This window comes from Pinus tabuliformis, chromosome J, assembly GCF_031772625.1.
Source record: "Pinus tabuliformis cultivar Carrire ecotype Pingquan chromosome J, CPIR1, whole genome shotgun sequence".
Classification (NCBI taxonomy): Eukaryota; Viridiplantae; Streptophyta; class Pinopsida; order Pinales; family Pinaceae; genus Pinus; species Pinus tabuliformis.
In genome coordinates this window covers 805,660,063-805,674,671 of record NC_142295.1, presented here as the reverse complement: position 1 = coordinate 805,674,671, position 14,609 = coordinate 805,660,063, and the positions used below count along the sequence as shown (strand labels likewise).

General features: G+C 39.6%; 1 protein-coding gene across 1 annotated transcript in view; it reads left to right on the top strand.

The window, feature by feature from the left end:
- LOC149229157 (DNA polymerase I B, chloroplastic/mitochondrial-like) overlaps window positions 1-5,503 on the top strand; it is a 195,531-nt gene extending 190,028 nt beyond the window's left edge. The window contains exons 10-12 of the mRNA XM_089378507.1: window positions 4,082-4,294; window positions 4,403-4,492; window positions 4,603-5,503. Coding sequence (XP_089234633.1) covers window positions 4,082-4,294; window positions 4,403-4,492; window positions 4,603-4,764 — 465 coding nt within the window. The 3' untranslated portion in view covers window positions 4,765-5,503. The remainder of the gene's footprint in view (window positions 1-4,081; window positions 4,295-4,402; window positions 4,493-4,602) is intronic.
- The last annotated feature ends 9,106 nt before the right edge of the window (window positions 5,504-14,609 follow it).

The window sequence follows — 14,609 nt, the reverse complement described above, 5'->3', positions numbered from 1 at the left end:
AAGTATCTAAAGTTCGTAGCCATTGGGTACCTAAGACTACATCTACCCCTCCTAATAGTACCGTGAAGAACGGAGACTCTAAATTAAAGTCTTGAATCTGCAAATTGACCTTATGGCATTTCCCCACCTTTTCAATCTTCTTACCGTTAGCTACCATCACTTTCATGTTTGGTAAGGGAAATGAAAAAATATTGAGTCTCTTTGCCACGGTTGCATCTAAAAAATTGTGTGTGCTACCAGAGTCGATGAGAACCACTACGTTGTTCTTCTTTATGTGTCCTTTTAACTTTAAGGTCTGAGGTTGTGATATACCTGTCATAGCTGATAATGACACTTGCGGAATACTTCCGTCATCTAATTCTGGTGAGAATTCTGGGGCATCTTCTGTTTCTTCTATGTCATAATCTTCACTGTTTGAATCATTGGTTGCTTCACAATTATATAGGTTCTTTGGTTCTTTTCTTTTAGCACATCTATGTTTGGGGTCCCACTTCTCACCACAGCATTTACATTTACCCTCTTTTATCCTTTGCATCTCCACATTAGATTTTTCATCTTCACGATGATGTGGTGGAACATATCTCGTATTATTTCCTCTAGCTAATGACATGTGTTGTTTTTTTCCACCACATGTACCAGTTATATGCTTCTCCTTCCATTTTCATGGATGCATGCCTGAGCTTTTCGTCATCGTCATTGATGTCATATATCTCAAAGTATTCTTCTGCTTTATTTATCCATGCAACATTGTTTTTTTCGTTTCCATCGAATTTAGGCATCTCGACTTTTGCCCTTGTTGGTATGTTGCTAATGGTTGAGCGAAAAAAGGGTGTTGATTGGTAAAGTTATCCTAGAGTTTCTTGTTTGTAAAGGCTGTGTTACTCACTTCTTGGTGGGGTGTCGCTGATTTTCTTGGGGATTCAACTTTTTCATGAGAGTCTGTTGACTTTGTTGAATCTGATGAGATGTGTTCTTGATTCTCTTCATTTTCTTTTAGTAGTTGTTCGGGTGTACAATTCATCTTTTTACACAGAAGTTTCAGCATTGTTAAGGCATCTCTGATGTTTACTTCTGTTTGGACATGTTGATTTTCCATCTTTATTTCTATTCGATTTGTCGTATCGTGAAGATTTTTGATTTTGTCAGCCTGATTTTTGATATCGTCAGCCTGCCTCTCAAGCTTGATATGGAATTCATCTAATCTTTTACTGACCTCATCGTGGTTGTTACTTATCCTATGCTCCGAGTCCAACAATTTTTTTTGGAAATCCGCCATTGTCATTGTCGACATTGAGCAGGTTTGCGGGGGCGTGTATTTATCTGCCAGCTTAAATAATATATTTTTTTAATAATTAAATTAAATTAATTAATTTAATTATATGACATAAGTTTTTTTTTTTGTTAAATAAATTTAGTTAATTAAATTAACTTATATATATATATATAGATAGATAGATAGATAGATATATTATATATGTTATATGTATCGTACAGACAGTTACGTCCCCTGCCACAGTCACGTCTTTTGAGCAGTCGGAATGGTTTAAACGTCGACTCTTTTGGTGCAGATATCCCGCAGAGATCACCGCACGGACAGCAGGTTCACCGCAAGGAACAGCAGGTCCACGATGCACGTTTTGGGCGATGGTTCAGCGTATTAACTGCAGGTCCCGCAGAAACTATTCCACCTAGTCGCGGGTTCGATTTTAATGACGAAAAAAAAAAAAGGACTAGCGGAAGGCGGATGCGGACGGGGTAAGCGTGGACAGTGCGGAGGATGGGGACGGTATGCAGAAGACTGCGGCACGTGCAGAGGACTGTGGACGGGTGTTTGCAGTGGATCGAATGGTGATTCGTACAATGAAGTATGGCAGTAATGATTTGAACTGGAACGTTTTATGAGTTGCACAACGATTCGCCTTAGGACCAAGAGGCTCTGATACCAGATGAAGTGAAAACTTCTTGATAAACTGAAATATATGTATAAATATTTTATTAAAAAGATGAATTGACAGATGATAATTGTTACAATGGGGTTCCTGGCTTATATACCGCCATGGGCACCCTTTGGGAAAGGGCATGATCTTATGATCATACCCTTTCATCTAATTAAACCTAAAATTAAATAATAAACCTAAAATTAACTAATTTTTTACATAACAGAGGGATTGTAGCATATTTAATGCTTGTGTGTGTCACTTTGTGATGATGAGGATCCCAGGCTAGGAGATGATTTGATGATATATTTTAGTGATTTCTATGACAATTTTTTTGAACGTTAGAGGCTATTTAGAGACTCAATGTTTGTGTATCTTGTTTCAGATATGTGTCACACTTGGTATCCAGCGTGGCATGCTATATACATGAGCAAACTTCTCATATTTTGTGTTTAATAGTCTAGATTTACGTTGACTTACATGAATATATAATTTTTTTAATAAAATTTGAATATTTTGTGTGGTTTTTATACAACCATTTTTTTGGATTTTTCCCTGGTTCCAGTATGGTTCAAGATTTTGGCAATTCCAGTTCCGATCCCGTTCTAGTTCTCTTAATACTGATTTTGAACAGTAATATATCTTATTATGTATGTGAAACAACTACTTCTATTTGCATTATTCTTTACTACAGTTGCCATGTGATGATGACATTTTATCTATGTTGCACGGGAACCGGTCCCCACCAAAAAATCCTTCGTACCAAATGTTCTGGCGTACCGGGGACTTTTACAGGGGTTGGGAACGTCCCCAATTTTTTGGGGACTTCATTGGGGACTTGGGGACTTCCAAGCCATTCCCAATCCGTCCCAGGCAAATTTTGGGGACTTTTCGAGTACCATTCCACCGTCCCCAAGGAAAAAGCGGTATGTCTGACCTGATTTTGACTGGGTTTACTTTGTTGTTTGGATAGCTTTCCCTCAAACAATGAAGGTTGTATGGATGTTTATTTTTGAATGTAACCTCTTGTGTGAAGTAAAGGCTGCCAACAATGACTCATTTCAGCACATTTCCTCTTAAGACCGATGTTTCCAAAACTGTTCTTTACACTTACTTTGTCCAAGAATAATAAACCAAGATTCAAGACTAATTTACATCTCAGACTGATGTAAAGAAACCACACTATGTTTAAGGCTCTAACACACTTTGCAACTTTGCTAACTATGCCAAGGAAGTTGAATTTGTTTAACTTGGCCATATTAGTAGCAGTGATTGTAAGAAACGTCAATTTAGGTGTTGAGATTGGCAATATTAGGAATTTGAGCCAAGGTATGATTTTGACAAAATTAGCATGCTTGCCAACTGGGATAGTAAGGTGAATTAGTTTACATGCAAGAATGTCAACCAAGAATAGTAAAACTGAATCTGCTTTTGGATTTGACCAAAAATAACAAGCAAGACAACTAGCTCTAGTAATTCAACCCAGGTTTTTGATTTGACATTTATGGCAAGACAAATTAGGTCATTGAAAGGTCAAACTAGCAAGAGTTAGTGTTTTAGCGCTAGGCCATTTGGACCGTCATATAGATGGATACCCTCCAACTAACTATCATGTGTCACACTAGGAGAACAGTTCACTTACTCAACACTGCTCTTGACTCAGCATCCTTGAACTAAAAACTTCAACTTGAATTTGAGATTTGAGATTATGTATTTGGTTTTGTAATTATTAACATGAATTTCAGATTTCTTAGCTAGTTCAATAATTATAATTTTATTGCAATGATGTATTTATTATTTATCTTTATGCACATGGTGAATTTAAAATAATAATAATAATATTTATTATATATATGTATATATATTATTGCCGTCCCCAACATGCCGTCCCTTGAAAAATTTTGGGGTGCTTTCTAGACTTACCAGAAACTCGTCCTCCTGTCCCCATGTCCCCAAAGGCAGTGCAATATAGCATTTTATGGAGTATTTGAGTAGTTTGTTACTATGCTTAGAAAATGACCAGCACATAAAATAATCCTGAAAACATCCTGTTGTGGTTGTGGTATGCCATATATCAATTATCGCAGTTGCATGTAAGTGGTTCTCTGCTAATTTATTCCACTCCCAATTTTGTTGGCCTCAAGGTTTCAGAAGAGGAGGCTAAGGAGACTGTAAAACTCTGGTACAATGAAAGGCAAGAAGTCTTGAAGTGGCAGCATGAGCGTAAGAATGAAGCACATACAAGGCAGTGTGTACATACCTTGCTTGGACGTGCTCGCCACTTTCCTAATATGAAATCTGCCAGTTCTTCACTAAAAGGTCACATTGAAAGGGCAGCCATCAATACTCCTGTTCAGGTATTTCTTGTACTTGTTTTGTAGTTTTGTTAATTTTTCTATTTCGATATGTTAATGGATAGATGTATGGGATGTATCTGCCTTGAAATTGTACTTTTAAACTTCCAGGGTAGTGCAGCAGATGTGGCAATGTGTGCTATGTTGGAAATATCCAACAATAGTCGATTGAAGGATCTTGGTTGGAAGTTGTTGTTGCAGGTGGTTCCTCTTTCTCGTGTTTTACTTTTCAGTCTGATATTTATGTCTATATTTTATAAAATCTGGAACAGCCAGCATTTTGTGGATGTAATTCTTTCATGTACTTTCAGGTGCATGATGAAGTGATCTTGGAGGGGCCCACGGAAAGTTCTGAGGAAGCAAAAACCTTGGTTGTTAAGTGCATGTCCTACCCTTTCAGTGGAAAAAATATCCTTCAAGTCGACTTAGCAGTTGATGCCAAATGTGCCTTAAATTGGTACGAAGGTAAGTAACCTGATTCAGTTTTACTCAGGTTTTATGTAGCATCTATGGTTTAGGGCTAAAAGGATTGAGCCCATAACTATTATTGAGTGGGACCTGGTCTCTCCTTTCTATGAAAAATATGGAAAGAAATTGCATTCAAGTTGATGCAAAATGGGTTGATGATGAGTTTTCTGCAAAGTGTGCGACTACCACCAGGTATGATTGGTTTGATATTTTGAGCCTACAGGATGCTTTAGTTACAAAATAAGATAGAAAAAATTAGGAAAACAGTAATTTGATGTGCCTTTTGACAGGCATCCTTTTTATTTTTCTGTAAAATATATATGTTTTTGAATTACTGTCAAGAATTGAGCCGTGTACGCTATGACGTCTGGTTAAGATCTCTTGCCCAAGTGTTCATCCCTAGTTGGAAATAGTACAGTGAATTGTAATGAGGCAGACGTATCTGGTGACATGCCGATGTAGGCAAAACAGGGCACTCTAGAGTTGATCAGTGGTGAACATTTATTTGGGTAGATGAAACAATTTTGTGATTGGAAATGAGGTGGTCATCAGATTTGCTGAGTGGCAACATGATTTAGTCACCAGGATAGTATGGATTCAGTCTAATGTTTCAATTTCTACATTGAAATTGATTAGAAATTTGGTGCAGTTTTGAGAAGTTACATTGTAATTGCTTGGAATATTCAGGGGCTATTTAAGTAAACCAAGAGATAATATAATATTGTTGGTGTTGCTATTTGTTTCCTTGAGCAATTGATCTCTTGGTAGTATGAACACCGACTGGTGATTTTGGAAAATCATCTAATTGCGTTGCTGGCCATTTTATAATTACTTTCCTGCTAAAAGCTTTTTATGCATGTTTCCAATTTGTAGAGCCGAAGGAATTTGATATACTCATACAGGGGTGAAGCAGAAAAACACTTCCAACCAAAGTTCAACCATGTTTAACTCCTTCTTGTGTTTATTTTTTGTTAACATCGATGGAAGAATCATCTGTCAATCATAAATTTATTTTGTTTAAAAGAAAGGCAAGAGAACTACCAATAAAACACACATTTGAACAATTTTGACAATACAGAAATGAAATATATGCTTTTTTATTTAGTTTTCCAAGGTTAATCAATATGTGGAGAAATGAATCATATATAGGACCTTTGGAAAAGTAAGAGAGAATGTGTTGGCTCTTCCTTATTAATGTGAGATGACATTTTATTTGTTAAAATTGGCAACTAGGGCCAAACTCCACGTGGGTCACTTCATATATGGAAACTGATATTTTTCTTGGATTCCTCTCATCGAGAGGTGTAGTATTGATCTAACAATCATCCGATTCTAACATGTATTCATGGAGATATGAATTTATTTGTATTTCTTGACAATTTGTGAAGGTCGGCCAACAAGTTAAACAATGTTTCTCACCCCCAGTTTATCCTCAACGTGACATATAAAAGGAGACCATGTGGCATTATACCACTCATATCATCTTCTCATCTCTTCTCTCTCCTAGCTTGATTGAGTATGCGTAGGAGGAGCAACTATCTCTCACGTGGGAAGGAGGACGTAGCACTGTTGCAACAGTGTTGACTTAGGTTGACTGAGGAGCAACAAGGTTAGTTTGACTGTGTTGACCAGCGAGGAGGTCAGTTTGACTGCGGATTAGTGTGGGGAGCCTCTTCCAAGCAAGCCACAGTTTTGGACAGCAAGACATTGACTTGCTTTGACCACGGATTTGACCAACATTGACTGGTTAGGGTTGACCGCAGAGCTACACATGCATTGACCACTGTTTGACCATCTTTCTTGGACTGTTTTGGGCTGCCTATCATTTTTGTTGAAGGTCGAGTTGACCAAGGTTGACTTGAGGTCATTTGTGAGCTATTTGACCAGCTTTGACTTTGTTGGTTAGGGTTTTATTGCTGCTATTGTAAAATTACAAAATTGTGTAATTGTACTATCTCTCTCTCTCTCCTGAATTATTGAAGAATATAAGAAGAATTGATCAAAGGGTTTACTCGCATTGGGGTTTGTCCCTGGTTGGTGCCACATCTTGTGTCTCTTGTCTTGGCTTGTCTTCCACTGTTTACATTTATGTTCTATCTGCATTTTACTATCATGTTGATGTGATTGCTATTCTGGGAATTGATATTGGGCTAATAAGAAGATTTGCTGTATATACCTCTTAAGCATAGAACATACCATAATTTAACATGGAATCTGAGCTGAGGTGAAGACAAAGCCCAAGCAAGAGTGAAAGAGCAATCACCAAAGACAATTGAAAAGGTCAAAAAGGCTTCATGGTTTCCTCATCTCACTTTCCGGCTGAAGACAAGATCCGTGAGAAGTTTGACTATCACGGATGGAAGATGTATCTTGATCTGACATTGGAAGAGCAAGAAGTGTTGGACTATGTGAGGGGCAGAATTACAGAGCCTCCATCAAATGCATCGACTGCTACAAAGAACAAGTACACTAAGGGTGAAGTCAAAGCAATGAAGATTATCCGAGACTCTATTGACAAGCTTCTGGTGGCCTAAATTTCTGAGTTGAACACCTCCAAGGAGATCTACGATAGGCTGGTAAGCTTGTTTAATGTTAGTGATGCAAATCAAGTTTTGTTCCTAAAAAATAAGTTGAAGGATATTAAGACGAGCAAGGATGAGGATATTCAATCCTACTTCTTAAGGATCACTGAGATCAAGAATGATCTCCTATCAATTGAAGAAGTCATTCCTGACAAGGAACTAACTATCACTACCCTTGGAGGGCTCCCATCCAAATGATATATATTTAGAACCACTCTTCTCAACAATGATTGAATTCTGGGATTTGAAGAATTGATGTCGAGATGCATTCAGGAAGAGACAAGGATGGTGGAGCAAGAAATGCCTTCAATCAAAGGCAACCCCACTACTTTCTCCTCTCATGCTAAAAGGAGAAATGATTTTGGGTCTAAAGGTCACTTTAAAGGGAAGCCCAGATCGAAGGAAGGAATGGAAGATGCTTCGTTTGTAATAAATTTGGCCACTATGCGAGGGAGTGTCTAAATAGAAAGGACACATCACATGATGATAGTCAAAATCACTCCAGGGGCAACTCCAAGCACAATCAAAGGAATGATAGGTTCAATGGCAAAGGGAAGAGGAATGCAGGAAATCAAGGAAGTGGTCAACCCTCCAAGAAAGCAAGGAACTCCAGGTATGAATCAAATGTTGTTAACAATAAGCAAGATGAGTATTATCTGATATCGACCCTCTACTACCTCTCCTACCTCTTCTCCGGACTCGTTGGGCAATTGGCTTATTGATAGTGGTGCCTCATGGCACTTCAGTGGTTACAAGGAAGCGCTCTCTAATATGATAGAGAAGGAGACAAACTTGGAGATTATTCTTGGAGAATTCCACCTATCCCGTAAAAGGTGTAGGGAATGTTACTCTTCAATTAAATCAGGGTAACATGATCCATTTGCAAGAAGTCTTATATGTACTTGATCTCAAGAAGGCACTGGTGTCCATTTCGGCAATGGAAGACAAAGGCTACAAGGTGGCCTTCATCGATGGCAAGGTACGTGTGTGGAAAAAGAATTTTAAAGATGCTTTCACTCTTGGGTTTCGGGTTGACTCTTTATATCAAGTTGGATGAAGTCCATTGGGGGCCATGTCTTGCGACACTTCTCTTCAATCTGAACTATGGCACTGGAGGTTTGCCCACCTTCATTATAAGGCTCTACCCGATGTGAGACAAATGGTGACGGGGATGCCCGAGTTCAAAGTAGAGCATGAAGGTGTATGTTCGGGATGTGCCGAAGGAAAGCTCAGAAGGGGACCATTCCCCTCAAGCCATAGCAAGACCTCTGACATTTTGCTGTTGGTTCACTCCGACATATCTAGTATTATGCTTGTGAACTCTTTGGGATGATATCTATATTATCTCACTTTTATAGATGATTATTCTTGCAAGACTTGGATATACTTCTTGAGAAATAAGGATGAAGTGTTCACCTGGTTCCGTCACTTCAAAGCCTTGATCGAGAATGAAATCGAGAAGAGAATGAAGATTTTAAGGACTGATAATGGGACCGAGTATGAATCCAATGAGTTTCATGACTTTTGCAAAGAAGCTGCCATTAGGAGGGAGACCGCAACACCATACACTCTTGAGCAGAATGGTGTGGCTGAAAGGAAGAATCGTACGATTGTGGAAGGTCAAAGTTGCAAATACTGTTGTATATGTTCAAAACCGATGCCCTCATCAAGCATTGGATTCCAAGACTCCAGAAGAAATGTTCACTGGTAAGAAACTTGATGTCTTTCATTTTAGAATTTTTGGAAGTCCTGTATATTTTCGTGTGCCAAAAGAGAAAAGAAGCAAATTGGGTGCATCTGGAAAGAAGGGAATCTTTATGGGATATAACGAAAATTCTAAGGGCTATAGAATCTATGTGGCTGGTCAAAGGGAAGTCGAAATAAGTCATGATGTCACCTTTGATGAAGATGTGGCTCTTAGCAAGGTTGACAATCTTCCTATTCTAAGGAAAGATAAAGAAGCTGACACTAGAACGCCGGATGAGAAGGAAGGTGAAACGATGCGCGATGTTGAAGAACCTATGGATCCTATTGATCCCCCTTCGCAAGAGCCTTCCTCTTCTAGGAAGTGGCCCTCATGGCATAGGGGAACTCTTGAAGATGCCGAGAGACGTATTGCACCCAGAGAGACTTTCTGTGAAAGCAAGAAGCCGACCAGGTATTAGGGACACTTGACCATTATGAGCACCATCATTCAAAACGAGCCTACATCGTTCGAAGAAGCCATAAAGCATCAAGTATGGAAGGATGCTATGAATGAAGAATACGAGTCCATCATGAAGAATGATGTCTGGGATGTGGTCCCCAAACCTTAGGACAAAACAATTGTCACCTTGAAATGGCTTTACAAAATCAAGCATGCAGCTGATGGGAGTGCTGAAAAGTACAAGGCTCGCTTTGTTGCTCAAGGCTTCTCTCATAAGGAAGGTGTGGATTATGATGAGATATTTGCACCTGTTTGCTGATATACCACCATCTGCTCGATTATAGCCCTTGTTGCTTTGCAAGGATGGAACCTACATCAGATGGATGTCAAGACCGCGTTCTTGCATGGTTCGATTAAAGAGGAAGTCTATGTGGAACAACTCGATGGGTTTGAGATTCATAATCGAGAATCTCATGTATGCAGGTTGAAGAAAGCCCTCTATGGGCTGAAGCAAGCATCTCGAGCTTGGTATGAGAGGATTGATAGCTATTTGATGAAGCTGGGATTCACTAGGAGTGAAGCCGATCTGAACCTTTACTTTAAGGTTGAAGATGACAAGCCTCTCATATTGGTGTTGTATGCTGACGACCTCTTTCTGATCGGTGCAACCCTCTCATTCACAAATGTAAGAGGGAGTTGGCTTCCGAATTTGAGATGAAGGACCTAGGACCGATGCACTATTTCCTAGGACTGGAGGTCTGGCAAAAGCCAAGAGAAATTTTCCTATCTCAAGGAAAATACGTAGTGAAGATATTGGAGAAATTGGTATGGTGGACTGCAAGTTCGTGACTACCTCGATGGAGCTTAACTTCAAGAAGTTATGCGGTAGTGCTGCCAAACCTGTTTTGGGAAATGCTTCTGAGTATCGTCAACTCATAGGAGCACTAATGTTCTTAGTGAACTCCCGTCCAGATAAATGTTTTGCAGTCTACACGTTGAGCCAATATATGGTAGAGCCTCATCACTCACATTGGATTGATGCCAAGAATATTTTGAGATATCTTCGGGGCACAATCACTCATGGACCTCAACACTATCGGAAATGTGAGGCTGCATGGTTATTTCGATGTTGATTGGGCATGCAGTGTGGTGGACCGAAAGAGCACCTTCTGGTGCTGTTTCTCTTTGGGTTCTGCTTTGATTTCCTGGATGAGCAGGAAGTAGAAGTCAGTGGTTTTGAGCACTGCTGAGGCCTAGTACAATGCTGTGAGTATGGCCTCCTCTGAAGCTGTTTGGTTGCGGAAGCTCTTTAGTGCGCTGTTTGGTCATACGCTGGATACTACGTGATCCTCTACGACAACTAGAGTGAGATTCGTTTAGATGAGAATCCCGTATTTCATGATCGCTCCAAGCACATCGATATTAGGTACCACTTTATCTGGGATATGGTACAACGAGGAGAAATAAGGCTCCATCATATTGGGACTGATGAGCAGGTCGCCGACATTCTTACAAAGCCCCTCAGAAAGGTCAAATTCTTGACTTTTTGAGAACGATTAGGAGTCGTGGAGAGACCCTCTTATGAGGGTCCTGTATGATGCATACATTGAGGTCTGGGAGCTCCGGGGGGCTTGGGGTACTTCTTGGAGCGATGAGAAACCACAGGGTGATTCAACCTTCCCCTAGTGGTGTGCTATGTACAGGGTGAGTGGTTCAGCGTTCCCCTGCGATACCCCGTGGCGACATGTAGGCAGGAAGAGTGGTTCATCCTTCTCTTATTGAGACATGCTACCCATGTAGTGTGGGACTCGTGGGAAGTACCTCTCATCTGGACAATGAGTAGGGAAGTGAGGATAGGGACCATAGTAGTACCGATGGACGCATTGTGTATCTACTGTACTCCCTATGCTAGGATGACATTGATCTAGGATGAATTGGAACTGACTTTGGGTCAATAAGAGTGGTATGAGACACTCTCTTTATTTGGAACTGACTTCGGGGCAGTAAGAGTGATATAACTCACTCATTTAGAACTGATTTCGGATCAGTAAGAGTGGTATGAAACACTCTCTTCATCGGAATTGACTTCGGGTCAGTAAGGGTGCCATGCGACACTCTCTTTTATTTGGGATTGACTTCGGGTCAGTAGAGGATGGTATGATACATTCTTGATCACTTCTTCTTCTTCATAGTTCAGCAGAGTGGAGCAATGCAGGGCAATGCATTTGATGGCAAAGATAGTACAGACAAACAGATGGATTAGCAGATGGAGTTCTCCCTAGTTGAGAGGGAGTGTTAAAATTGGCAGCTAGGGCCAAACTCCATGTGTTTCAGTTCATTTATGGCAACTGATATTTTTCTTGGATTCCTCTCATCGAGAGGTGTAGGATTGATCTAACGATCATCCGATTCCAACATGTATTCATGGAGATATGAATTTATTTGTATTTCTTGACAATTTGTCAAGGTCAGCCAGCAAGCTAAACAATGTTTCTCACCCCCAGTTTATCCTCAATGTGGCATATAAAAGTAGGAGACATTGTGGCATCATACCACACATCCATCTTCTCATCTCTTCTCTCCTAGCTTGATTGGGTATGCGTAGGAGGAGCAACTATCTCTCACGCGAGGAGGAGGACGCATGACTGTTGCAACAACGTTGACTTAGGTTGACCGAGGAGCAGCAAGGTTAGTTTGACTACGCTAACCAACGAGGAGGTCAGGTTGATTGCGGATTAGTGTGGGAGCCTCTACAAAGCAAGCCACAATTCTAGAAAACAAGACGTTGACCTGTTTTGACCACAGATTTGACCAGTTTTCACTGGTTAGGGTTGATTGCAACGCTGCATATGCGTTGACCATTATTTGACCATCTTTCTTGGACTATTTTGGGCTGCCTATCATTGCTGTTGAAGGCCGAGTTGACCAAGGTTGACTTGAGGTCATTTATGAGCTATTCGACCATCTTTGACTTTGCTAGTTAGGGTTTTATTGCTTCTGTTGTAAAACTACAAAGTTGTGTAATTGTACTATCTCTCTCTCTCTCTCTCTGTGCTGAATTATTAAAGAATATAAGAAGAATTGATCAAAGGGTTTCCCTGCATTGGGGTTTGTCCCTGGTTGGTGCCACATCTTGTGTCTATTGTCTTGGCTTGTTTTCTACTGTTTACATTTATGTTCTATCTGCATCTTACTATCATGTTGATCTAATTGCTATTCTAGAAATTGATATTGGGCTAATAAGAAGATTTGAAGTAAATTGCTCTTAAGCATAGAACATACCATAATTTAACATTATTTCCTTACACTAATATCTAATGTTAAAGGGCACCATATTGCATAGGTTTAAGACCTAGTAATGTGGAGAAAAGAACATTGTGAGATGTTGGTAGAGCTCCTTAATGCAAAGGCTATAGCTTTTGATGTGATTTAATATCATGCAAAGAATGGGGGAGTCAAGGTCAAAATAATTACTCATTATGTGGAATTTGATGTTTTTATAGTGTTGTGTTCATATGATATAGACATGATGCCCTTCCATCATTGTCATAACATCGTAGTGAGTTGTTTAAATGGTCACCCCAACATGTGATAATTCCATTTCGCCAATTACACAATGATTTAGCAATCATTGCGCCTTGTAGAAGCTCACACTAAAGAAAATGTGTAGGGTAATAAATTTACCTAATGGACTTCATATTGATATTTGAGATTATGACAGGTTGTGGTCTATGCATTAAAAGCACATATATTTAGGGTATTTTGTTGTGTATCTTGTCAGATATTGAAATTAAGGTTCAAGCCAAGGAGGGTTGAGGGCTTTCATGGATGAATTTTCATGACTGGTAGCTTGACTACGGTTTTCTTTTTTGACATGATTTTCTTTTGTTGAAGAGTGCCATTTCCATGAAGTAACAAACTACAATCTTGGATGTGTCAAAACTCCTTTGCTATGTTTATAGAGTGGCATTAAGATTTAGTCACTAAGGAAACTTACCAATTTTTTATTTTCTCATGTTAAATTCCCAAGGCTCTCCTTGCAATATTGAGATTTTATGGAATGTATTCTGGTGCCTTTTAGCAATTTCATTTGTGATGAATAAACGTGGTTCCTTAACCCACATCCATGAAAGAGGTTTCATCCTAGAGTTAACATCCTGAGAGGATTAAAGTAATTTTTGTCTATTTGGTGGCAAGGGAGGTAAAACCCTTTGTTACTGACTGTGGTACAACGATCTCCCCTACCCTCGTTTCAATGTAAGAGACCATACCCTAGGATTAAAGATTCCCCCTTTTTGGCAAATGCGATGTTGATTGAAAGTTGTTGAAACGATAGGTTAGGGCCTTCGAGACTTGCCCCAAACATGGAATGGAGGTTGTAAGGAAAGCCAATGGGCCTTAGAACAATAGTGGTAGTATTTGTCCTTAGTTCATATGCTCTAATCACTTCATAAGCCCAACCCAAATTCAACTTAAAAGAAGCCTTCAACCTCTATGGTTGTTTAACTCATTACTCATAAGGGTGGGGCATCCCCACGTTTTAACTCTTCTCATGAACCCTTGGTGTTGAAGATTACCATAAGTTAGCTAGAAAACATGTTATTAAATGATTTATTGGTTCCCAAGATGTAGAATGACTTCTTCAAACCCTTTTGATGGCTTATTGGATGAGAAGGTGATGAGATGATGATTGCCACAAAGAAAGAACCTAATCCAGGTAGGTTCACATAATGTACGAGGTTGTATAAACCCATGTTATAAATCCATGGCATGAGAAGAATGGGGTCTTAGAGATCCCTGTTACAACGCTAATACATGTTTTAGGGGTTAAGGTCTACACCTTAAGATTAAAGATATCATGTTGTTGACAAAAATGTTGTTGTTCCTACATTGTTGAGACATGTTGGGCCCCTCCAACGTTGTTGCAAACAAAGAATGAATGCTAGATAGAGGTAGTTAGAGTAAAGCTCTCTTGACACGATAGTGGTAATTGGCGCTCTCGGTTCTCGAAGTGATCTCCATGTCACTCTTGTTATTGCTGAAAATAAGCTTTCAAGGTTTACAATGGTTAGAAACCCTCCTAGTAACTCCCAAATTGGTTCCTCAATGGGGGTTGTGGGGG